The sequence below is a fragment of the Hemiscyllium ocellatum genome, chromosome 6 (assembly GCF_020745735.1).
Source record: "Hemiscyllium ocellatum isolate sHemOce1 chromosome 6, sHemOce1.pat.X.cur, whole genome shotgun sequence".
NCBI classification, from domain to species: Eukaryota; Metazoa; Chordata; class Chondrichthyes; order Orectolobiformes; family Hemiscylliidae; genus Hemiscyllium; species Hemiscyllium ocellatum.
The window spans coordinates 15,966,003-15,992,409 of NC_083406.1; the positions used below are offsets into that span (position 1 = coordinate 15,966,003).

General features: G+C 39.7%; 1 protein-coding gene across 2 annotated transcripts in view; it reads right to left on the bottom strand.

Moving 5' to 3' along the window:
* pros1 (protein S) overlaps positions 1–26,407 on the bottom strand; it is a 64,780-nt gene that overhangs the window by 20,614 nt on the left and 17,759 nt on the right. For both annotated transcript variants that reach the window (XM_060826482.1, XM_060826483.1), the window contains exons 5-8: positions 24,370–24,492; positions 14,408–14,539; positions 8,461–8,586; positions 6,327–6,448 (exon numbers count right to left, since the gene is read on the bottom strand). In XM_060826482.1, the coding sequence (XP_060682465.1) occupies positions 6,327–6,448; positions 8,461–8,586; positions 14,408–14,539; positions 24,370–24,492 (503 nt within the window). The remainder of the gene's footprint in view (positions 1–6,326; positions 6,449–8,460; positions 8,587–14,407; positions 14,540–24,369; positions 24,493–26,407) is intronic.

The window sequence follows — 26,407 nt, forward strand, 5'->3', positions numbered from 1 at the left end:
GATAGGGAAAAGATCAAAAAGGGACATAAGGGGCAAGTTTTTCACACAGAGGGTGGTGCGTGTACAGAATAAACCATCAAAGTGGTGGAGACGGATACAATTACAGCATTTAAAAGGCATCCGGATGTGTACATGAACGGGAAGGGTCTAGGGGGATATGGGCCAAATGCTGGCAAATGGAACTAGATTAATTTAAGATATCTGGTCAGCAGAGACAAGTTGGACTGAAGGGTCTGTTTCTGTGCTGTACATCTCCATGACTCTAAGTGAGAAAAAAGTCAGTAAAGTAAGAAAAAAAACATTTCACATTTTTAAAATCACTGACAAGACTTTTGTTTAGATTAACCTATTTGACCATGTCATGACCCAGCTCCATGGTCATCACATCCTGAGACCAGGCTTCTGGCCTAGAAGTAGCAATAATACTCACAGTCAGTACGTATACCTTTGTGGGGCACGCTCAGGATAGCATGTGATCTGAAGATATGAAGATCTCACAGTACATCTTACCTCAGGTGACATGAAGCATGATACCCTTTTGGAAACATGCTCTCTTGTTCTTACATAATAGCTTAGTGTTCGCCCACACATCTATGTGCCTGTGGGATGGATGCTGCCTGGACTGGAGGGCATGTCTTAAGAAGAAAGGTTGAGGGAGCTAGGGCTTTTCTGATTGGAGCGAAGAAGGATGAAAGGTGATTTGATTGAGGTATACAAGGTGATGAGAGGCAAAGATACAGTGGATAGCCAGAGACTTTTTCCCCAGGTGGAAATGGCTATCATGAGGGGCATAATTTTAAGGTGATTGGACGAGATATCAGAGGTAGGTTTTTTACACAGAGAATGGTGAGTGTGTGGAATGCACTGCCAGCAGTGGTGGTAGAGTCAGATACATTAGGGACATTTAAGCGACTCTTAGATAGGCACATAGATGATAGTAAAATGAAGGGTACGTAGGTTAGTCTGATCTTAGAGTAGGATAAAAGGTCAGCACAACATCGAGGGCCGAAGGGCCTGTACTGTGCTGTACCGTTCTATGTTCTATAACAATTTTCTGAGGTTAGCCAGGCAAGTTAAAATAGTTGCTAAGAAGGCTTATAAGGCTTAGATTTATAAATAGAAGTGTAGAGTATAAAAGCATGGAAGTGATGCTACATTCTAAAAATTATTGGTCAGACCACATTTGGAGTATTGTGTTCAGTTTGGAACTCCTCATTTAAAGCAAGATGTTAAAACCCTGGACAGAATGTGAAGGAGATTTACTGGAATGATACAAGGAATGAGGAATTTTAGAAATAAGGAAAGATTGGAGAAATTGGGCTTATTCTCCTTGAAGCAGAGAAAATTAAGAGGTCACTTTATTGAGATGTTCACAATTATGAACAATTTTGACAGGGTAAATGAATTGATAAATGAGTAAGTAAGTAGCTCACAATTTCAAGACTGTCAGCAAGAAAGCTGGAAGTGAGGTGAGGAGAAGCTTCTTCACTCAGAGTCGTTAGGATTTGGAATGTGCTGCCTGTGAGAGTGGTGGAGGAGGTGGATTCCATCTGAGATTTCAAAGAGAATTGAATATATATGGGCTAAGGACATGGAGAATGGAACTAGCTGTGCAGCTCTTTCAGAAGCTGGTACAGATATGATGGGTGAAATGGCCTCCTCCTGTACTGTACAATGCTCTAATTTGATAAATTCAATGGTGATGGAATTTGAACTCAATAACACATCTGGAATTAAGAGTCTAATAATGACCATGACTTAATTGTCAACGGTCAAGAAAAGCCCTTCTGGCTTACTAATGTCCTTTAGGGAAGGAAACTGCCATCCTTACCTGGTCTGACCTACATGTGACTCCAGACCCACTGCAATGTGGTTGACTCTTAACAGCCCTCTGGACAATTAGGGATGGGCAATAAATACTGGCCTAACCAGCGACACCCTCATCCCATGAAGGAATATAAAACTAGAACTGGAGCTACATCCTGATTCAAGGGAGGTGACAACTTCTGTCATTCATTGTGGGCTCTACCCATTCAGAAAATAGCTATTTGGCATCAATGTAACACCAGAGATTTATCAACAGGAAATCCATAAAATGGTCCAAGGAATCCCAGGTGACATCATTAACTCCGAAGTCAGTCAAGAGGAGCATAATGAGAGGCCGAGATCACTGTTGGCCAGATCATAGTGGACAGGAATAAAAGCAAAATACTGCAGGAGCAGGAGATCTGACATAAAATTAAGTGCTGGAGAAACTCAACAGGTCTGGCAGCATCCAATAGAAAAGGCGGATTGGACATCAAACTCTGTTTCTCTCTGCACAGATGCTGCCAGAGCTGCTGCCTTCCTGTTTTTGTGCAGATAAGTGCTTTCTAGGCATGACAGAGCTCACAGTGGTGGGGGGAGAGGGAGCTTAAACTCATGAGCAAATCAATTCTGCCCAAACTGAGATTAGCATGAATAACAAGATGCCAGCAAAGTACTGGAGGTTCAAACACACCGTCTTTACTAGAGAAGGAAGCTGAATTATTCATATGGTTCGTAACAGTTACGCACAGATTAAAGATGACGGAAAGAGATTGAAAAAGGTTCAGACAAAGATCTGGAACTGGATGATAGCAGACAGAGAACCAAAGTTGGGAATGTGGGTGGAATTGCCCACTCAGGGTGGACATTGCGATCTGAGATGAATAGTGCACACAATCGGGAAGACGTTCTTGGCAGCAAAAGACTTGTAGTGTCCCAAAGCTTGGACCTAGGTGGATGAGCATGAGGCTATGGTTTGTACTTAGCAAAACTTAGGAATCAAAGTATTTCACCAGGGACAGCGAAAGATGTCAGGAGTTTGTCAAAGCATGACGAGATGTCAACATGTCAGTGAATGGACCTCGCAGAATCAGACAGCAGCACACTGTTAATGGTAGGTTATAGCCCACTTCCATTGGAGTTCAAACTCATGGGGGATTGACGAATACATCTATCACTGCGAGTATGCTGTGCTGAAGTCAACAACATTAATGGGAAGATCATTTGCACTGACGGAAATATCTTCAAGGTGCAGTGTACCAATCACTTTGTTTGACCATGGGCCGTAATTTGCTTTACAGATTATTGCAGGTAACATGAAGTAACCTAAATGACCCAAGCAGCCAATGGCACGGTGGTTACCACGGTTGCCTTACAGCGCCAGGGACCTGGGTTCGATTCTGCCCTTGGGCAACCATCTGTGTGCACCTTGCATGTTCCCCCCGTGTCTATGTGGCAGTCCCAAGATGTGCAGGTTGGGTGGCTTGGCTTGGGAAATGCATGGTTATAGAGGAGGGGTATGAGTCTGGATGGGCTGCTCTTTGGGGGTTTGATGGGCTGAATGGCCTGCTTCCACACTGTATGAAATGGAGAAGGAAGAAATGGATATGGGTAAAGATTACACAGTCTGAGATTTTAAAAAAATTGAAAGGAGGAATAGTTGTCTTGTGGCTATGTATCGAGCAAAAGTATGTATTATAATGGGAAAAGCTTATTAACTCAAAGTATGCACCATGATACCTGAGTTGAGGAACATCAGTGATGATCAGGATATTGGAGGTCTTCAGGCAGGAAATAGGGTTGCTGAAAAGGTTTATACAGTCACAGAAGAGGAGCTAGACTGTCTGAGTGATGCAAGGTGATGAAGTATTATTGTTCAAACAGCAGAACACTGTACATGTAAAATTGCTCCTACTATTTTAATCTAAGCTGTAGATTGTTATTGTCCAGCAAGAAAACTGTGTAACTGTGTCAGAAGGAGTACTGCACAACAGGGAAGCTTCAACAAGTATAATGGAGACAGCAAAATAACAGCAGATGAACCAGATGTGGGAAACTAATATCCAGCAATCCAGAATTGCAACTCAGTGATATTGATGGACGGCAGCTTGTTATTCAGAGGAAATATCATCAGTTCCAGAGGACACAAAGCTTCCTAATCCTGATGAGGTGATCACAGTCCGTGAGACAACAGCAGATCACAGCATGAGACAGACTACAACAGGATCTGAGAATTTGCATTGGGATTATGGTTAAAACAAGATGGGTTTTTTTCTGAACACCGCTCTTAAAAACGGCTTTGCTGAAAGAAAGAAAGGAAGTGTAATACTGATACAAAGATTGAAACTATATTGGGTTGTGTTGCATTAGCTGTATGTGACAGTCATTAACTGAAGTGACTTATTAACTCAATGAGTTCGGAAAGTAATGATCTTTTAAGTCTGCTTGCAAACTATATGATATTATGTTTGAAAGACTTCATTTGTGTCATACTAGAAATTCACAACCTAGGCTTGGTAAGAGAGAAATTTCAGAGCAATGGCTCAGCTATTAGATCCTGCATGTTACTTGAATAAGAAATGGAAATAACACTGGGTACTACATTTAAAAATCAGATAGCACATATGAGAGCAATAGGAAATAGACTCTATTAAAACTTTGCTAATCTTTGTGAAAAAGTTAAAGCTGTGACTTTAAGTGGCTCAGTGGTTAGCACTGCTGCCTCACAGCACCAGGGACCCAGGTTCGATTCTAGCCTTGGGTGACTGTCTGTGTGGAGTTTGCACATTCTCCCCGGGTCTGTGTGGGTTTCCTCTGGGTGCTCCGGTTTCCTCCCACAGTCCAAAAATGTGCAGGTTAGGTGAATTGGCCATGCTAAATTACCCATAGTGTTAGGTGCATTAATCAGAGGGAAATGAGTCTGAGTGGTTTACTCTTCAGAGGGTTGGTGTGGACTTGTTGGGCCAAAGGGCCTGTTTCCACACTGTAGGGTATCTAATCTAAAAGTGTTATTTCTATAGTGTAAAGGATAAATGTTGATATTGCAGGTAAAGGGATGTCCATCTTAATTAAAATGACAGCTCTTTTGGGATACTAAAAGCAACATTGGCCAACTGAATGGCATGTTGGGAAAACTGGCTAACTTGATGGTATGCTGAGATAGTAAACCAGGAATCTTACAGAGCTCATTGTCAAACTGAATCAGGCCAGACAGATATGCAAGTCCATTACCTTGATTGACTATATTAAGTAACTGTTGATGAGACAATGCTGTGAGGTTTCAGTTGGAACAATAGATCGGAGTTTTGACAGAACTGTGTCTGAGATAGCTCAACTCCCAGGGTCAGTTCAATCTACAGTGAAGTTACAATACCTAATACTGCCTTTTGTAAAACTCTTACCTGAAACAGAAACTCAATGACATGGAGCAACTGACTTATGTTAATTTCATTGCTGTATCAAACTGGTGTAACTACACAGGAGGAATCTGTGTGTTAGATATCATGCTGACATAGTAAACTATAGTAAGCCACTGTACTTGGGGATGACATGGACAACTGTATTCAAGGGACAACTCAAATGAGAGAGGCTGACACTCCGGAGATAGTGTCAGCAAAGAAGCAGGACCCTTGGGGAGGAAAGGAACAGCCTCATCCTCAGGCAGGCCAGCTGTAACCGGTTCCTTACCATCTGCACTTACAAAGTGGATTTTAAACCAGTCTGAGAACACAGACTTTTAAGAACTGTAAGGCTACTTGGGAAATTAGAGGGGCAGGTGGGTGTCATAGAATTGTATGTGTTTCAACAATATTAAACCACATCTCATGGTAAGGTATATCTCATTATTATTGTACTGAATCCCAACAAGTCTGCAAATATACCAGACCCACCTGAAAACGACATTTACATTATGTAAATAAGATAATCTACCTTGTCAATGAAGTCAAATTTCATGACTTCCATGACGACTTTGCTGGACAGATTTTGATGATTTAACCAAGGAATATGAGATTAAGACAGGATTGGACAGAGGAAAACAGACAAACAGAAAACAGACGGTATCATGTTCAACAAAATACACGATTCACCAAGAACTAGGTCTCACCAATCTGCTCCAACCCCATACCTGAATATAACCAAATGTCATAACCTGGATATAACCAAACTTCCAGCCTGAGGTCTGGCAGTTGGCAGCCCTGTATTTAGGAAGGGAAATGCCACAGCAGTGCGGGCACTGGAAGCTGGTTCTCAGAGGCCAGTTGTACTCTGCACATGTACATTTGATGCTATAACATGAACAGGTCTCTCCGCTGTCCTAGCTGATTATTATCCCTCAACCAACATCTGGACAGGGGGATAATCTAATCATGATCACACATGTTTCTGGGAGTTTGCTGTGCCTAGGATAGCTCTCTGGCATTTCCTACATCACAAGAGAGACGCCAGTAATACGTCATTGTCTGTAAAGCACTAGGAGGCAGCCTGAGGTTGTGAAAGATGCACATTATTTCTTCCTTCACCTGACAACTCTGACCATCAGGGGATAATCTCTCTCCTTTTCGCCCATCACAGAAACAGGAGTAGCTGCTGGGGAAGTTCACACAGCCATATTCACATGGGTTCGCTGCACATTCATCGATATCTGTTTGGAGAAGATCAAACTTCAGAAACACATTTTCCTCCTTCATTTAAAAAGAATGTTTCTTACTGAAGGAAATGTAAATTCACAGAACCGCTGAAGAGATGTAACACAGAGCTCATCGATAGGATGCTGCATACAACATCTCATCATGTTTTCCAACATAAACATTCAGACAGTGTGCAACTGGATGTTCGGATTCCAACATGAGAGTCTGCTCACAGTGGGATGGCTGTGTGTAGGGTGGACAGGAAATGGGTCAGGAGTTTGAATCCCACTGCAACAAGTTGTGTAAAATCTGGAGTTTTGCAGCTGTCACCACAATAAATAGTCATTTAAAAAGTGCAGCCATAACTGGGCGACACGGTGGCTCAGTGGTTAGCACTGCTGCTTCACAGCTCCAGGGACCTCAAGTGACTGTGTGCACTTTGCACAATCTCCCCACGTCAGCGTGGGTTTCCTCACACAGTCCAAAAATGTACAGGTTAGGTAGATTGGTCATGCTAAGGTACCCATAGTGTCCAGCCTAGGTGGGTTAGCCATGGGAAATGCAGGGTTACAGGGATGGGACTGGGTGGGATGCCCTTGCAGGGTCAGTGTGGACTTGATGGGCTGAATGACCTGCTACCAATCAGTAGGGATTTTAACAACTGTTTCACTATACTGTTCAGGGAAGGAAATCTGCCCTAATTCCCCAGTCTAGGCTCATATCTGACTCCACACCCACAACATACTTTTAAATTCATGGTACGTGGGAATGGCCGGCATTTATTGACCAATCAAATGACAGAAGATCCATCATCATCTTGAGGCAACTCCATCTTACTCAATCACCTGCTGCAAGCTAGACAGGTACCAAATCAGGGGTCTTCCAGTGCAAGAGGCCATTCTGCCCACTCTACCTGTCTTGGCTCTTTGAATTAGATATCTAAGTAGTTCCACTGTGATCACTTATTCCCCGCAGACCTACAAATTTCTCCTCTCAGTTCAATTCCCCGTTATTAAACTGGCTTTCCCTGCCCTCTCAAGCAGCGTTTTTCAGATCACATCAACGTAGTGTATTAAAAAAAAGTTCTCCTCATAGTTTCTTTTGCTACTCACCTTAAGTTTCTATTGGCTGGTTACTGGTGCTTCTAGTATTGGAACTGTTCCTCCTCCCTGACTCTGGCAGAAACCTGCAGGAGTTTGAGCACCACCACCAAATCTCTTCTCTTCTTACTGATCTTAGGACAGCAACACCAGCTCCTCCATGTTAACTGAAGCCCTTCCTTCCTGGTGTCTGGGGTTGTCAATGAATGCTGGCATTGCCTGGTAACAAACTCACTTCCCAGTAACAAACAATGGGGAACTGAATCATACAAGTGTGTTTCTTGGTGAGATGAAGAATAGGAGGTGATGGGTGAAGAGCACAAAACTGGATGTGGGTGGGTGCAACTCCTTCTAACAAAAGGTTTTGCCAGGCCAGCCGATAGGCTCCCTCTGCTTTTAATGCTAGTTTTCAGTCAGATGCCAACTGAGGCCCTGGTACTGCACAAAATGTTTCCGTCACCAACATCACTTTCAATTAACTTCCAAAGAAATGCAACCTTTTTGTGCAGAAGTAACTGAGGCAAGGACAGTTATAGAACATAGAACATAGAAAAATACAGCGCAGTACAGGCCCTTCGGCCCTCGATGTTGCGCCGATCCAAGCCCACCTAACCTACAGTTATTGTGTCGCTACTCAGCATCAGTGTGAGCCTCACAATTACACTTAGCTGTCATTCTCATTCCAACCTGCCACAGAGAGCAGTCGAGGCCACAAATATTGAATGTTTTCAAGGAGGAGAGAAATATTGTTCTCGGAGCTAAAGGATACGGGGAGGAAACAGAAACAGGGGACTGAGTTGGATGATCCACTGCGATAATATTGAATGGCACAGCAGGATTGAAGGGCTGAGTGGCCTATTCCATTCTTCCCAGAGTTTTTGTGCAAGTTGCTGTCGGCCTTGGAGAGATCTCTGTTCAGCCCTTACCGTGGCAGTCTTTCGTGACGGGATCGAAGGCGTATCCTGCAGCACATTTACATTCAAAGGTACCCGGCAGATTGATGCATGCTGCTTTCCCACAGATGTCTGAGTGCGTAAAACATTCGTTCTTATCTGAAATGTTAAAGAGCGTACAGCATGAATCAGAATTCAGTGAAATAACTCATATTTTGATTACACCTTGCCCCCCACATCTGGGCAAAAACTTCATACCAATGAAGAACTTCGGACATGTTCTGACTGTTGGAGTGTAGGAAATTCGGCAGCTAATTTGTGCACAGCAAGATCTCATAAAGTGTCAATTGGAAGCTAGGCTCTCCTAGGTAGCACCATCCCAGAAGACTCATCTTCATCTCTCGAGACTTCCATTTGCACATGCTCAAGCCGAGGAAGACATTGCTGGAGAAACTCAGCAGGTCTGGCGCTTCGGTGGAGAGAGAGAAACAGAGTTAACATCTCGAGAGAATGAGACAGGCAAGTACAGAAAGGGATTGCTGACATTAGACCGAGTGGGAAGTGAATAGGTGAGAGATGTTAACAGAAAATGTGAATAGTTGAAAGTGGAGGGGGGAGGGGTGGTGGTGCAAGTCAATGCTGAAAAGACAAAGGGGATGAGGATGGGCTGAGAAAAGATTTTACCAAAGAAATTCATGTTAGACTTAACAAGGGTCATGTGTTGTGAGCTCACATAAATGATTATGGAGTAGACACAAAAGCTCGATTACAATGACAATTTGTCCTCTGAAAATATTTATGTGGCCACAAACGATGGCTGTGAACAGAGGCCTATCAAGATGAGTGATGAGGCTCGGAAATGCAGTATTTGCAATGCAAGGGTTCAGCCAGGTATTAAGTGTGTCCAGGACAGTCAGGCAGGTTTTTGAGAAAGCCAGGGTTAAAAGGAACTTGCTTGGGGCAGTAATATTGGTAAATCTTGCATATTCTGGGTGTGCGACAGGAACAATAGAGCAGCATTTGGGAAAAAGGAGATTATGAATGGTATACCACTTGGAAAATGTGCATAAGGAACGCGTGTGATGACTTGGATGGACAAAATCAAAATGTGGAGCTGCCTTGCTTTGGGACAGGAGGTGAGGGCAGCAGAGGGAAATACCTCAAAGTGTGGCTAGCCCTCATCTCAGGGACAGAGACACACACTATGTCTGTGTCAGCTCTTTTAAAGAGTAATGCAATTAATTCCAGCACTTTCCCAATAGCCTGACAATTCTTTCCCCTTTGAATATATAATGTATCAAATTCCCTTTTGGAATACTGAAGTAATATTGAATCAGACAGCACAGAATCTCAATTACAATGACGACTTGTCCTTTGAAACCACTTGTCTGGCCATCGACAATATCCGGCTGTGAATGCAGAACATTCTAGATCATATGACAACTTTTGTATTTTAAAAACAAACTTTCCTCATTACCTCCTGTGGTTCATTTTCTGATAATCTTCAATCTGGGTCCCTTGGTTAATGACTGTTCTGCCACTGAAAACAATTTCACCTTAATTACTCCATCAAAACTTCCATAAACTCAAAACTTTTCATTACATCTCCCCTAAATGTTCTCCTCTCTGAGAAAAGCAATCCTAACTTTTCCAATCTCTCCACATAAGCCAAGTCCCTCGTTCTCAGTATTTCACAATAAAGGAGGAGAAAGTGATGAAGGGCTTATGCCCGAAACGTCGATTCTCCTGCTCCTCGGATGCTGCCTGACCTGCTGCGCTTTTCCAGCAACATATTTTTCATTTCACAATAAAAACAACTTGCGAAGAACTTATGATCAAATCATCGATTCTCCTGCTCCTCGGATGCTGCCTGACCTGCTGTGCTTTGCCAGCCCCTTGCATTTACACAGCATTGTTAATATAAAGCAAAACACTCCAAGATGCTTCACAGGAGCATTTATCAATCAAACTGCTACAAGTTCACAGGAAATAGTTCAGGCAGGATTGTGTCTTTGTTGAATTGTTTTCGAGATGGATATCAGCAATGAGTACCTCATGGACGTTATATTACAACAGAATGCTAGAAGGTATATTAGTACAGGATTTCAGTTTATCCCAATCACCCCACAATCATGCAATTGGAATTGCATCCATCATTTACATCATGAATCACCTATTGCACATACAGTTGTTAAATCATGTCAGTCTCCGAAAGGTACAAGTGTGCTTTGTCCTTGGCTGTTCATCTGAGCAATACTTCTTCACTAGGAAGTGCTGTTCCCCCCATCACTTGTTGTTTATATGATTCCTAGTGTTGCTCCATTTCCATTGTTGTGGTGTTGTGGACCTCAGGGACCGATGGCTGTGTAGATGATGAGTGCATAGCTTCCTGACTGGCTGCTTGCAGTGAAATGCTTCTCCATTGTACACAATGGCCTGCAGTGCTAACAGTATATCAGGATGCCCCACATCCACCTCATACAATCTGGGTGACAACTGATTGACGCAATTCCCAAGTGTGTGCCAATTGTGCTGACCTTTTCTGAGAGTGTTGAAGGTTTGTACCCTGATTGGCTCTCCAATATTCAAATCTAGCAATATCTTGGCAGTTTGGTTGAAATGAAATTTGGTTTCCAGCTACTTTATCTTGATTTTATCACTCACACCAGTTATTATTTGTTTCAGTAGTTTTGTTTTTGTTGTTGGAAGAGCAGTTTAGGTTTAGTGTGATGTTACTCTTTGTACTGGACTATTCCCCAAGCCTTCAGGCAGTGTGTTTATCCAATACATCCGTGTGGGACATACTCAATTTCTTTATGGTTCTGTTGGTGACTTTCATTGTCACTTTATTGTTCTGGGGATAGCATGGGGATGATGTACGGTGTTGGATTTCCAAATGTTTATGAAGTAACTGAATTCTTCACTCGGCACCAGCTGTAACAACAGAAGTGTGCATTCAGACATTCAACAAACTCACTAGCAGTCATTGAGGTCTGCTGGTTTACCTCAAACAGGTCATCTTCAGGGACATGATAACCAGATCCTGCATTAGTGAAGAATTCTACTTCCTGCTCCATCCATGGTCTGCCCTGGATGTCATGTGACTCCACTGACTCCATACCTTGTTTAGCTTGGCACTTATGACAGGCACAGCACTGCCGGATGTGGTCCTTGATTTCAAAGCTCATGTTTGGCCAGTGCCATATATTTCCTGCCTTTTTCAGATTCAATTCCTCAGTATAAATGCACTTTAGCATCTCTCCTCCCAACTCTGTAATGATGTTTACTTGATTTCCTTTCTGTAAAATGCCATTTCAGACTATAAGCTCACCTTCTAAATGCTTATTATGCTCTTTACCACCAGGAGTATCCTTGATACGTTTGGATATTCTTTCACCATTACTCCTTGCAACACTTGGAGTGTTGCATATTGTTGAGTGGTTTGTTTGATGTGATCAAACCTCCTGTCTGTTCTAATTAATGTCACTGCTCTGAACACGTCAAGTTGCTGCTTCTCATTGGATTTGGAAGATTTCACCCTCTGTCAAAGCATCTTTGACCCTCTTCATAAGGATTGCTACTCTCAACAGCATGTCATTGTTCTCTCTTACTATATCTCATGTCCAGCTATTACCTCTGGTAATGAAATAAATTCTTCAAAACCGTGAAGCAGACCAAATCTTGATGAAAATGCTTCAAAGGGGCTCAGCTGACACTTTGACCTTTCCAAATAGATATCAGTGAACAGTTTCCCAACAAATGGATAATCAGGCATTCTTTCTTGACCCAAGCTTAGGATCATTTTCTGTGCTTAATGTTTGAGTGAATATGCAACCAATTATTCTCCTCACACAAGGATGCATCTCACTGGCCTCACACTGCTGGGCTAGATCATCATTTGATTTCAGCACTACGGTTGCTATCATTGGTTACTTGACGGCTTCTTGTTCTGTGCCTCAGAACCACTGCACGTCTTTGACAGTAAGTTGATGGAATAGTTCACACTGTGGTGACAAATTCGGGAAGAGTTTTGCTAAACAGTTGACAACTCCAACAAATGTGCCTTGATATCTGATGGACGCTGCTACAACTCCGGCCTTTCCAAGATTTTTATTGCCAGTACACACCCTTGGTTGGCTTCAGGAATCTTGAATTGCAAGTTTTTCATGCTCAGCTTCCGGGTAATCTGTGAGTTTTAACATTCGCACTAGATTTTGATCGTAGTCAGTAATAACTTCTTACATTGTGTCTCCGTATCAGTAAACTAGCAGATCATCCACTTCCAGCTTCCATTTTGGGAAGATAATAACTCTGTCATGGTGTTGGCATTAATACTCACCTGAGCTATGGGAATGCCAAGCACCATGTGCAACCACTTGCTATCCAGAAAGTAGTTACAAAGCAGTTCTTTAACCCTTTGCATCAATAGCAATGAAGACTTTTGCCTTTGCAAGCTCGAGCAGAATTCCAGCTTTCTCAGTCCTTTGAGTCAACACATAGTCTCAGTACGTTTCACTTCAGCCATGCAGTTAGTCTATTCTGGAGGAGGTGCTTCTTGCTTGACTAATCCCTTCTTTTCCAGCTCTTTCTTGTCTTCCAGCCTTGGCCATGAGAACCACTTTCTTGGATGATGTTTAAATGGTTTTCTCACCCAGTTCAAGATGATATTCACCCCTGAAGACATTCGAAACAAACCACTGTATTCCTCTAATACCTGTCCCATGGTCAGTGGTTTAGTGTGTCGTGACACGTTGCAAACTGAAGTTGGATTTCAGAGGCATCTTAAACGTGGGAGTGTTCTGAGAGGTGGACAGGGTTAGGGAGGGAATTCCAGAGTTTAGGAAATGAACTAAACATCAAAGCATGACAGGATTTGTGTAAGAAATGGAAACTGAAGTGCAATATACACCCCACACACAGACACATCTACAAGCACATCCACTTACATACACAAACATTCTTCATGCACACACTGACACAACTGAATATACTCATACACAACTTCCTCCTCACATGGATACATACACAATAAAAGCAGACAAGCACACATACATCAGCACTTACACACATATTCACAAACGCTCAGACATATTTACGTATGTACACAAATGTACACACATAGAATTAGAGACTCATACAGCACAGAAACAAACCCTTCGGTCCAACCAGTTCATGCTGAACATAATTCCAAATTAAACTAGTCCCACCTGCCTGCTCCTGGCCCATATCCCTCCAAATGTTTCTGATTCATGTATCCATCCAATTGCCTTTTAAACGATGTAACTGTACCCGCATCCACCACATCCACAGGATGTTCATTCCACACACAAACCACCCTCTATGTAAAAACATTGCCCCTCATGTCTGTTTTAAATCTCTCTCCTCTCACCTTAAAATGTGCCCTATAGTCTTGAAATCCCCAATCCTAGGTAAAACACAACTACCATTAACCCTATCTATACCCCTCATTATTTTACTTCTATAAGGTCACCTCTCAACCTCCTATGCTCCAGTGGAAAAAATCCCAGCCTTTCTCTATAACTCAAACATTCCATACCCGGCAACATTCTTGTAAAACCCTTGTGAGCCCTCTTCAGTTTAATAATATCCTTCATATAACTGGGCGACCAGAACTGGACACAGCATTGCAGAAGTTATGAACATGTGAACACTCTCTCACAAGGAGCATATATGGATACACACATACAGCATACATAGAAATATACACTCTCTCAGGCATTCACACAAACAATCACACACAAGCAATCACACAGGCATTCACAGGAGGTTTAACTAACATGGAAACGTTGAAGTATTTATGGCACTGAAGAAGAACATTGAACTTATTACTTCTTTTATGGTCAATAACGCCCATCCAACCAAATCCCCCAACCCAGCTCTGGCCATAGCTGTTAGTTTGCAGCATCTCACATCTTTATTCAAACGACATGCTGAAGGCTTCTGCCTCTGTGTTTCTCACCAATGCAGTTCCGTTTATTTGAAGCAATATAGAAGCCTTCATCACAGTAACAGCGATAGCTCCCAGGCACATTGTGACAGGAATGGTTGCAAGCTTTCTCCTCCAATATCCCACTTTCGCATTCATCAATATCTGTGCAACACAAATTAAGGTGTAAGTTTGCATCATTGATGATGATCAAACTTTGAACAAATAAGGCTACAACCTGACAAGATATTATAAAACATTTTTTAAAAATTGGCAAATAGTTTGTTCCCAAGCTCCGAGCAAAATAAAATTAACATTTAAACCATTTTTTCTCATCACTGCAGATATTAATTGTTTTCTGGAGCTCATAATTTAAATTTTAAGTCAATTAACTGAAGGAACAGGGGCTACAGAAGAACCTATGTTCTCTTCCTATAATGCAATTTCTGGTGGCTGATTGGTAAAAATAAAAATCATGCATTTCTGTAACCCCTCTTATACACTCGGAGATGTCCCAAGCTCTTCACAGGCAATAATGTACATTTTGAGGTACAGTATTATACTATTGCAATGTATAGTATTATACTACTGTAATGTGTAGTATTAGACTACTGCAATGTGTAGTATTATAATACTGCAATCTAAAGTATTATACTACTGCAATGTACAGTATTATACTACTACAACGTATAGTACTATGCTACCGCAATGTATAGTATAATACTACTTCAATGTATAGATTATACTACTATAATGTATAGTATTATACCACTGCAATGTGTTGCACTATACCACTACAATATGGCGCATTATACTACTGAAATGTATAGTATTATATACTGCAATGTATCATATTGAAATACTGCAATGTTTAGTATTATACTACCGCAATGTACAGTATCATACTATTACAATGTATAGTATCATACTACTGCAATGTATAATATAATACTACAGCAATGTACAGTATTATACTATTGCAATGTATAGTATGATACGACTGCAATGTATAGTATTACAATACTGAAATGTGTAGTATATTACTACTGCGATGCATTATATTATACTACTGCAATGTATAGCATTATAATACTGCAATGTATTATATTATACTACTGCAATGTATAATATTATAATACTGTAATGTAGAGTATAATGCCACTGCAATATATCACATTATACTACTGCAATGTATAGTATAATATACTGCAAATTATAGTAATATAATACAGCAATATTTAGTATTACACTATTGCAATGTATAGCATGATACTACTGCAATGTATAGTATTACAATACTGAAGTGTGTAGAATATTACTACTGCAATGCATATTATTATACTACTGCAATGTACAGCATTATAATACTGCAATGTATCATATTATACTGCTGCAATTTATAACATTATAATACTGCAATGTAACATATTATACTACTGCAATATATGGTATGATATACTGCATTGTATAGTATGATACTACTGCAATGTACATTATATACTGTAATGTATAGTATTATACCACTGCAATATATCGCATTACACTACTGCAATGTATAATATTATATTCTGCAATGTATAGTACTATACCACTGCGATGTTTAGTATTGCACTACTGCAACGTATAGTATAATACTACTGCAATGTATAGTATTACACTCCTGCAGTATTATGCTACTGAAATGTATAATATTATACACTGCAATTTATAGTATTATATTGCTGTAATGTATAGTATTATATTATTGCAATGTATAGCATTATACTACTACGAGGTATAGTACTATACTACTGCAATGTATAGTACGATACTATTGCAATGTATAGTATAATACTACTGCAATGTATTGTATTATAATACCGCAATGTACAGTATTATACTACTGCAGTATATAGTATTATACTATTTCAATGCATAGTATAATACTACTGCAATGTATAGTATTATATACTGCAATGTATAGTGTTATACCACTGCAGTGTATAGTATTATATACTGCAATGTATCATATTATAATACTGCTACAATATATAGTATTATACTATGGCAATGTATAGTATTATACTGCTGCAAATGTACAGCATTAAGCTACTACAATGTACGGTATTATACTACTGCAATGTATTGTATGATGCTACTGCAAAGTATAATATTATATACAGCAATGTAGAGGATAATACCACTGCAATATATCACATTATACTACTGCAATGTATAGTATTATACTACTGCAATGTGTAGTATTATATGACTGCAATGTATCGCATTATACTACTGCCATGTATAGTATTGCATACTGCAATGAATAGTGTTATAATACTACTGCAATGTATAGTATTATACTATTGCAATGTATAGTATTATACTACTGCCAGGTATAGTATTATACTACTGCAATGTATAGTATAATACTACTGCAATGTATAGTGTTATAATACTGCAATGTATCATATTATGCTACTGCAATGTACAGTATTATACTATTGCAACGCATAGTATAATACTCCTGCTGTGTATAGTATTATATAATGCAATGTATCTTATTATAATACTGCTACAATGTGTAGTATTATACTATAGCAATGTATAGTATTATACTGCTGCATTGTACAGCATTATACTACTACAATGTATAGTATTATACTACCGCAATTTATGGTATTATATTATTGCTATGGATAGTATTATACTACTGCAACGTGTACTATTATACTGCTGCAATGTATAGCATTATATAACTGCAAGGTATAGTATTATACAACTGCAATGTATAGTATTTTATTATTGTAATGCACAGTATTATATACTGCAATGTATATGTTATAATACTGTAATGTATAGTATTATAATAGTGTAATGCATGGAATTATACGTCTGCAATGTACAGTATTACACTACTGCAATATGTAATATGTTACTGCAATGTATAGTATTATACTACTGCAATATGTAAGATTATATTACTGCAATATATAGTATTATACTACTGCAATGTAAAGTAGTACTATATATTGCAGTAGTATTATACTGTACATTACAGTATTATGCTGTATTACATTGCTGCAATGTGTAGTATTGTACCACTGCAATGTGTAGTACTATACTACTGCAATGTAACATATTATACTACTGCAATGTATAGTATTATACTACCGCAATTTATGGTATTATAAACTACTACTGCAATGTCTAGTATTATATTACTGCAATGTACAGTAATATATACTGCAATGTATAGTATTATACCACTGCGATGCTTAGTATTACACTACTGCAATGTATAGTATTATATACTGCAATGTGTAGTATTACACTACTGCAATGTATAGTATCATATACTGCAATGTATGGCATTATACTACTGCAATCTGTAGTATTGTATGACTGCAATGTATCGCATTATACTACTGCCATGTATAGTATTATATACTGCAATGAATAGTGTTATATTACTGCAATGTATAGTATTATACTATTGTAATGTATAGTATTATACGACTGCCAGGTATAGTATTATGCTACTGCAATGTATAGTATTATACTATTGAAATATATAGTACAATACTACTGCAATATATAGTATGATAATACTGCAATGTATAGTATTATACAACTGCTACAATATACAGTATTATACTACTGCAATATATAGTATTATACTGCTGCATTGCACAGCATTACACTACTACAATGTATAGTATTATACTACTGCAATGTATGGTATGATACAGTATTACATTCTGCAATGTAACGTATTACACCACTGCAATATATTGCATTATACTACTGCAATGTATTGTATTATATAATGCAATTTATAGTATTATAATATTGCAATGTTTAGTATTACACCATTGCATTGTATAGTATGGTACTACTGTGAAGTATAGTATGATACTACTACAATGTATAGTATTGTAATACTGCAATGTATAGTATTATAATTGTGCAATGTGGAGTGTTATATTAGTGCAATGTATAGTACTATACAATTGCAATGCTTAGTATTACACTACTGCAATGTATAATATGATACTATACAATGTATAGTATTATACTACTGCAATGTGCAGTATTACACTACTGCAATGTATAGTATTATATACTGCAATGTATGGTATTATACTACTGCAATCTGTAGTATTATATGACTGCAATGTATAGTATTATACTATTGCCAGGTATAGTATTATACTATTGCAATGTATAGTATAATACTACTGCAATATATAGCATTATACCACTGCTATAATATATAGTATTATACTACTGAAATGTATAGTATTATACTGCTGCATTGCACATCATTATACTACTACAATGTATAGTATTATACTACTGCAATATATAGTATTACATACTACAATGTAAAGTGTTATACCACTGCAATATACTGCATTATACTACTGCAATGTATAGTATTATATACTGCAAGTTACAGTATTATAATACTGCAATGTTTAGTATTACACAATTGCATTGTATGGTATGATTCAACTACAATGTATAGTATTATATTACTGCAATGTATAGTATTATACTACTGCAATGTATAGCATTATAATACTGCAATGTATAGTATTATAATACTGCAATCTGTCATATTATACTACTGCAATGTATAGTATTATACTACTGCAATGTATAGTATTATATATGGCAATGTACAGTATTATACCACTGCAATATATTGCATTTACTACTGCAATGCATAGTATTATATACTGCAATATATAGTATTATAATGCTGCAATGTTTAGTATTATACTACTGCAATGTATCGTATTATACTACTGCAATATATAGTATTATATACTGCAATGTATAGTATTATACTACTACAATGTATAGTGTGATACTACTGCAATGTGTAGTATTATACTACTGCAATGTGTAGTATTATACTACTGTGATGTATAGTATTATATTACTGCAATGTAGAGTATTATAATACTGAAATATATAGTATTATACTACTGCACTGTATAGTATTATCCTACAGTAATGTAACATATTATACTACTACAATGTATAGTATTATATACCCCAATGTATGATGCTAGTGCAATGTATAGAAATATATACTGCAATGTATAGTACTATACCACTGCAATATATCACATTATACTACTGCAATATATCACATTATACTACTGCAATGTAGACTATTATATACTGCAATGTATCACTTCATACTACTGCAATGTATCGTATTATATGACTGCAACATATAGTATGATACTACTGCAATGTAATATATTTTCCTACTGCAATGTGTAGTCTTATACTACTGCAAGGTACAGTCTTATACTAGTGGAATGTATACTATTAAACTACTGCAATGTAGAGTATTATATGACTGCAATGTACAGTATTATACTACTACAATATGTAATACTATACTACTGCAGTGTGTAGTATTATGCTACTGCAATGTATAGTATTATACTACTGCAATGTATAGTATTATAATACTGCAATGTCTGGATTGTACCACTACAACGAACAGTATTATACTTCTGCAATATATATGATACTACTACAATGTATCATATTATACTACTTCAATGTATAGTATTACATACTGCAATTAAACTACTGCAATATATCGCATTATACTACTGCAATGTACAGTATTATATACTGCAAGTTATAGTATTATAATACTGCAATGCTTAGTATTATATTACCACAATGTGTAGTATTGTACTAGTGCAATGTATAGTATAATACTAGTGCAATGTATAGCAATATAATGCTGCAATGTATAGTATAATACTAATGCAATGTATAGTATTATAATACAGAAATGCATAGAATTGCACTACTGCAATATTGCATTATAATACAATGTATAGTATTATAATACTGCAATGTATTGTATTATACTACTTCAATGTATAGTATTACGTACTGCAGCGTATAGTATTATACTACTGCAATGTATAGTATTATATAATGCAATGTGCAGTATTATACCACTGCAATATATCGCATTATACTGCTGCAAGGTATAGTATTATATACTGCAATATATAGTATTATAATGCTGCAATATTTAATAGGATACTACTACAACATATAGTATTATACTACTGCAATGTATAGTATTATATACTGCAATGTATAGTATTATACTACTGCAATGTGTAGTCTCAGATACAGCCAGGTGGAAATAACCAGATCACCATTTTTTGATGTTGCCTGAGGGGGAAATATTGGCCAAGAGCCCTCAAAGATAATTCTCCTGCACTTCCTTGAAATGGTGCTGTGGTATCATCAGTAACCATCTGAAAGGGCAGTGGGGCTTCAGTTTAATGTTAAACCCAAAAGGCATCACTGCTTTGACAATGCAACACTCTCTCAGTACAGCTTGGTGCATCAGCTCAGCTTCTTATGTTTCGGACTCTCAATCAGAAATTGAATTTCATAAAGTTGGGATTAAGAGATAAGAGTACAACCCACTGAGGATATAGTTTTCACCACAACTGAATGTAAGTTTATAGATAACACACATGTCCCAGTGATGGTTAATGCCATTTTAGGGGTGGGTGGTGTTTGCTGCTGAGTAGTGAGGTGATGAAAAAGTGTCACCCAGAAAGATTTCAGTGGAATATCAGAGAAGAGGACAATTGGAGGACAGATCAATGGAGGTTTCATTGCAAAGCAACATCCGGTTTAATATTTGGAAGTGTTGAAGTCTGCCATGAGGTACACGATAAGGGAAAGAATCAAAGGAGACATGTGAATAAATCACTTAGAACATAAGAATGCAAAGATAGGAGCTGGAGTAAGGTATATTCAAGCTCACTCCAGGATTCATTGAGATTGTGAATGATCTTCTGCTTCAACACCTAATTCCTGCAATGCTCAGTCAATCACTGGGTGTTTGTTCCATGTAGAAATCTCAATCTGGAACATACTCAATGACTGAGCCTCCCCAAACCCAAGAGAAGAGAATTCCAGAAACATACTGAGTGAAATGATTTCGCTTCATCACAGTCATAAATGGCCCGCCCTTTATTCTGGGAGATTGATGCCCCCAGGCAGGGGAAACCATCTTTCCTGAATCTATCCTGTAGAACAGCACTAGGGTCCCAGGTTCAATTCCAGCCTCAGGCAACTGTCTGTGTGGAGTTTGCACATTCTCCCTGCGTCTGTGGGGTTTCCACTGGATGCTCCAGTTTCCTCCCACAGTCCAAAGATGTGCAGGTCAGGTGGATTGGCCGTGGGAAACTACCCATACTGTCCAGGGATGCAAAGGTTAGGTGTGCTAGCCTGGAAAACATAGATTTATGGGATAGGTCTGGATGGGATGCTCTTCGGAGCATTGGTGTGGTCTTGTTAGGCTGAATGGCCTGTTTCCACAGTGTAGGGATTCCACGCAGATACGCTGCAGAATCTCACCAAGGCCCCTTCGACTGTACTTTCCCAACACATGAACACTACAGTTTGGAAGGGCATGGGAACACCACAACTAACAAGATTCTGTCTGCCCCAAGCCCTGGCTTGAAAATATTTTGCTGCTTCTTCAGTGTCAAAGTCCTGGAGCTCCCTCCCTAATATTGTGGATGTATATCCACCAAATGGACTGCTGCAGTTCATCCCAATTTTCTCAAGGGCAGTTAGAGATAGGCGATAGTCCTAGACAGTAGAGATAGGCAATAGGTCTAGGCAGCAACACCCACTTCCCATGAACGAATAACAAAAAGGAGGCCAGGCAAGTTACTCATTTTGAGGTAAATTAGGGATGGGCCTATGTGGTAACCTCCAGTGCATCATGACCAGGAAAACACAACAACATCACACCAACCCTCTGAAGAGTAACCCACCCAGATCCATTCCCCTTTACTCAACATCTCTCCCTGAACATTACTCCTAACTTACACATCCCTGAACACGATGGGCAATTTAGCACGGCCATATCACCTAACCTGCACATCTTTGGACTGTGGTAGGAAAGCCATGCAGATACAGGGAGAAGTTGCCCAAGGCTAGAATCGAACCCGGGTCCCTGGCACTGCAAGGCAGCAGTGCTAACCACTGAGCCACTGTGCTGCTTCTCTGATGTGGAGGTACCTGTGTTAGACTGGGTCAGACAATGTCAAAAATCACACAATTTTTGAAATAAATCAGTTCGACTATAACTTGGTGTCTTATCACATTTCTTCACATTGAATTGCAGCTGCCACATGTTTGCCCACACATTGTTCTCTCTAAGTCCCCTTGACGCATCTTTGCATCTTCCCCACAACTCACACTAACATTGAAATTTACAGTGAGTTGGTCCCGCACTGCCCATAATGGCAATGGAAGCAAATTCAGAAAATGACTTAGAGTCATAGAGATGTACAGCACGGAAACAGACCCTTCAGTTCAACTCGTCCATGCCAATCACCTTTCCTAACCTAATGTAGCCCCATTTGCCAGCATTTGGCCCATATCCCTCCAACCCTTCCTATTCATATCCCCTTTCAGATGCCTTTTAAATAGTGTAATTGTACCAGCCTCCACCACTTCCTCTGACAGCTCATTCCATATAAAGGAAATATTTCCAGGGTTGTGAGAAAAGATCTACAGTGAATGGGATTAATCGGACAGCTCTTTCACTGGTCTGGCACAGGAACAATGGGCTGAATGATCTCCTTTCACAGTGTGCTTAACCCAAGTGAAGACTAGCGCACCCCTTGCAAAAGATGAAATATTCTCTGGAGAGATGAGGGGAATTAACCAGGAACTGTTTCTTGTCAAAAAGATAAGCAAAACAGGACAGCTTTATCAGAAATAGAGACACGCCTACATGAAGAGAAACAGCCGATAACAAAGGGTTTTACTATAAAGGCTGGTAAAGGAAGGAATATAAAAACCACAGGGGAAGTGATAACAGCCTTGAGAGAAACTTGGAATCAGACCAGGATCATGTTGTTCCTAGTTATCCGACAGTTAGAAAGACAGGGACAGTAAAGGAAGGAAGGAGAAATACTATTGAAGCAAAAAATTATTACAGCAATAGGCCAGAAGATTTTATTAATGATGGACTTTAGGCAGGATCAGTCTAGGTTAAGAGATAGTAAGAGATCCATTACTATTTTGGCAACACATTACAGAGCACCAAATGGCAAAGAGATATAAATATAATTTTGATATGATTGTAACAGTGACAGGCTGGAACTACATAGGATTTGACCTGAACATTGATTAAGACTACAAGGGTTTCAGTTCAAAAATGGGGAGTTAGTATCAGAGAGTGTTCAGGACTGTTTCCCTTATCTGGGTGTTTAATGTCCAAGATCTGGGTTTGATTAATAAAGCAGGATTAGCAGGTGCTCTGAAGATAGAACACCTGCTCCTCGGATGCTGCCTGACCTGCTGTGCTTTTCCAGCACCACTCTAATGTAGACTCTGATCTCCAACATCTGCAGTCCTCACTTTTCCCGACATGAGAATTACAGGCTGGATTCCAAATCACATTGAAAATGGAAACAGAATAGGGAGTTCAATGTAAATGTTTGTCACTGAAAAGTAACTCATACCATTGGGATGAAAGAGATCAAACCCAGATTAAACACATGGACACTCAGAAAGCAACAGCACCGTGAAATGCTCGACCTCATGGGGCTGATACAGGGTATAGTTCAGCATCATTTAAAAAGGGTATTGAAGAATCATTTAGAAAGGAAGGTGTAAGAGGATGGGAAAAGAGGACAAGGAGGTATGGTCAGAGGTGTGTGGGTGAAGAGCGAGCACTGACCCGGGGGCGAAAAATGGCATCAATGATCACTTCCTGTTTTGCCAAGTCTGAGATTCTCTCTTGGCTTCCAAAATCTTTGAAAGGGTTTAACGTGCCTTTGTAAATGGACAGGTTTACAGCTTATAATTCCTGTTTGGATCTCAGCTGGACCCTTTCTGAGGCTTGCCTGAAAAAAGCTTCACCGACATAAACCATGCAAATGGAGCACAATGGCTTCAGTTCCAGGGATTCATTCGGGACGTACCTTGCTGACACGTAACTCCCGTCCAACCTTCTTTACAGACGCAGGTGAATGCAGCCACTTTGTCCACACATTGAACGGAGCCTTCAGGATTACACGGTGAAGGGCTGCACTGGTCTGGAATTTCTGAATCAAACAGCAGACAGTAAAACAAGGCATTGATAAGATACAATGATAAGGATACACAAAGACACACAAGATACAAGGAGCTGACTAAAGATACACAGGGAATTATTAACTCAACAGGCACTCAATGAGAGAAGGTGGATTGGCCCAACTAATCTTTCACTGCATGAAAAAGATTTTCAAATCTTCTTTTAAATCCCTCCATGGCTTCATCCCTCACTACTCCTGCAATCTTCTCTCGCCCCACACCTCTCCAATTCTTTTTGCATATCTCCAATTTTGGTCTCTAGATCTTCTCCGATCTTAAATGTTCCACGACGAGCAGTCATGCCTTCACTGCCAAGAATTCTAAACTCTCAAAATCCTTTTCTAAACCTCCCCTAACACTCTCCCCTCCTTCGAGATGTTCTTAATAACGTATCCCTTAGACCATGCTTGTGACTATCAAGAAAATGGCCGTTACATCATGATGACAGAAGTTCTGTTTCCTGTTCTGTCAATGGCAGCTTTCAAAAGGACAGAAGGGAGCGTGGGGTTTTCAAACTGACCTGAGCTCATTAACAGGTCGATTAAACAAATTAAGAGCTTATTAAGAGTCAGACCATCAGAAATTGTGGAACTTTAGTGGAGGCAGTTGGACTTTAAGAACCCTCAGGCCTGAGGGTTAGGCTCAGGCAGACAGGCAATAAGTCAGAGGTAAGGACAGAGGTCAACTTGATGGAGCTTAGTGGCATGGTATAAGCTGGTGAGTTCCAAGACCCATTCAGAAGAGCATGCAATAGGGCAAAGGTTGAAGGGCTATTGGAGGTAATAGTGAAGGGCTATTGCTGATAGTCTGTGTGGGGTGGTAGAGATCAGAAGAGATAATATTAATGTGCCCCTCACAAGGATTGCCTAATCTTCCAAAGGAGATGTTGAAGACCACTTGGTGGAAGCAGTCAAGTTAGGAAGGGTACAGTGCACCCTGAGTGCGGGACTTCAATAGCCACCAGCAAGTGACTGGGCTGGTCAGGTCCTTAAGGACATAGCTGCTAAGCTGGTTCTGCAATAGCTGGTGAGAGAACCAACAAGATGGAAAACCAGACCTGACCTCATCCTTATCACTATGCCTCCCACAGATATACCTGTCCATGACAATATTGGTTCAATTGACCACCACACAGTCCTTGTGTAGTGACATCCCATCTTCATACTGAGAATACCCACTATTGTGTTGTGTAGCACTATCACCATGCTAAACGGGATAAACTTCAAACTGATCTAGCAACTCCGTAAGGCATTGTGGGTCATCGGCAGCAGCAGAATTATACTACAACACAATCTGCAACCTCATGACCAGCATATCCTCCACTCTACCATTCCCACTGAGCCAAGGGATCAGCCCTGAGAAGAACAGGAGGGCAAGCCAGGAACAGCACAGGACGTCACTAACAAGGAGTTAACCAGATGAAGCTACAAATCAGAGAGGTCAGGCAGTATCCGAAGAGAAGGAGAATCAACGTTTTGGACAAAAGCCCTTCATCAGGAATGAGAGAAGCTTTGCCAGGTCCGCTACTTTTTAGTGATGTCCTGTGCTGTCACTCCTGATGTAGGGCTTTTTGCCTGAAATGTCAACTCTCCTGTGCCTCGGATGCTGCCTGGCCTGCTGTGCTTTTCCAGCTCCACACTCTTGACTCTGATCTCCAGCATCTGCAGTCCCCACTTTCTTGAAGCGACAAAGCTGGTCTACTTGCGTCAAATAGCAGAAACAGTAAGAGCTAGACAGAGCTAAGTGACTCCATAACCAATGGATTAGATCAATGGTGTTCGGTCATATCCATTCATGAATGGTAGTGGACAATTAAGCAAATCGCTGGAGAGGGAGGTTCCATAATATCCCCATCCTCAGTAATGGGGAGCCCAGCACACTAATGCA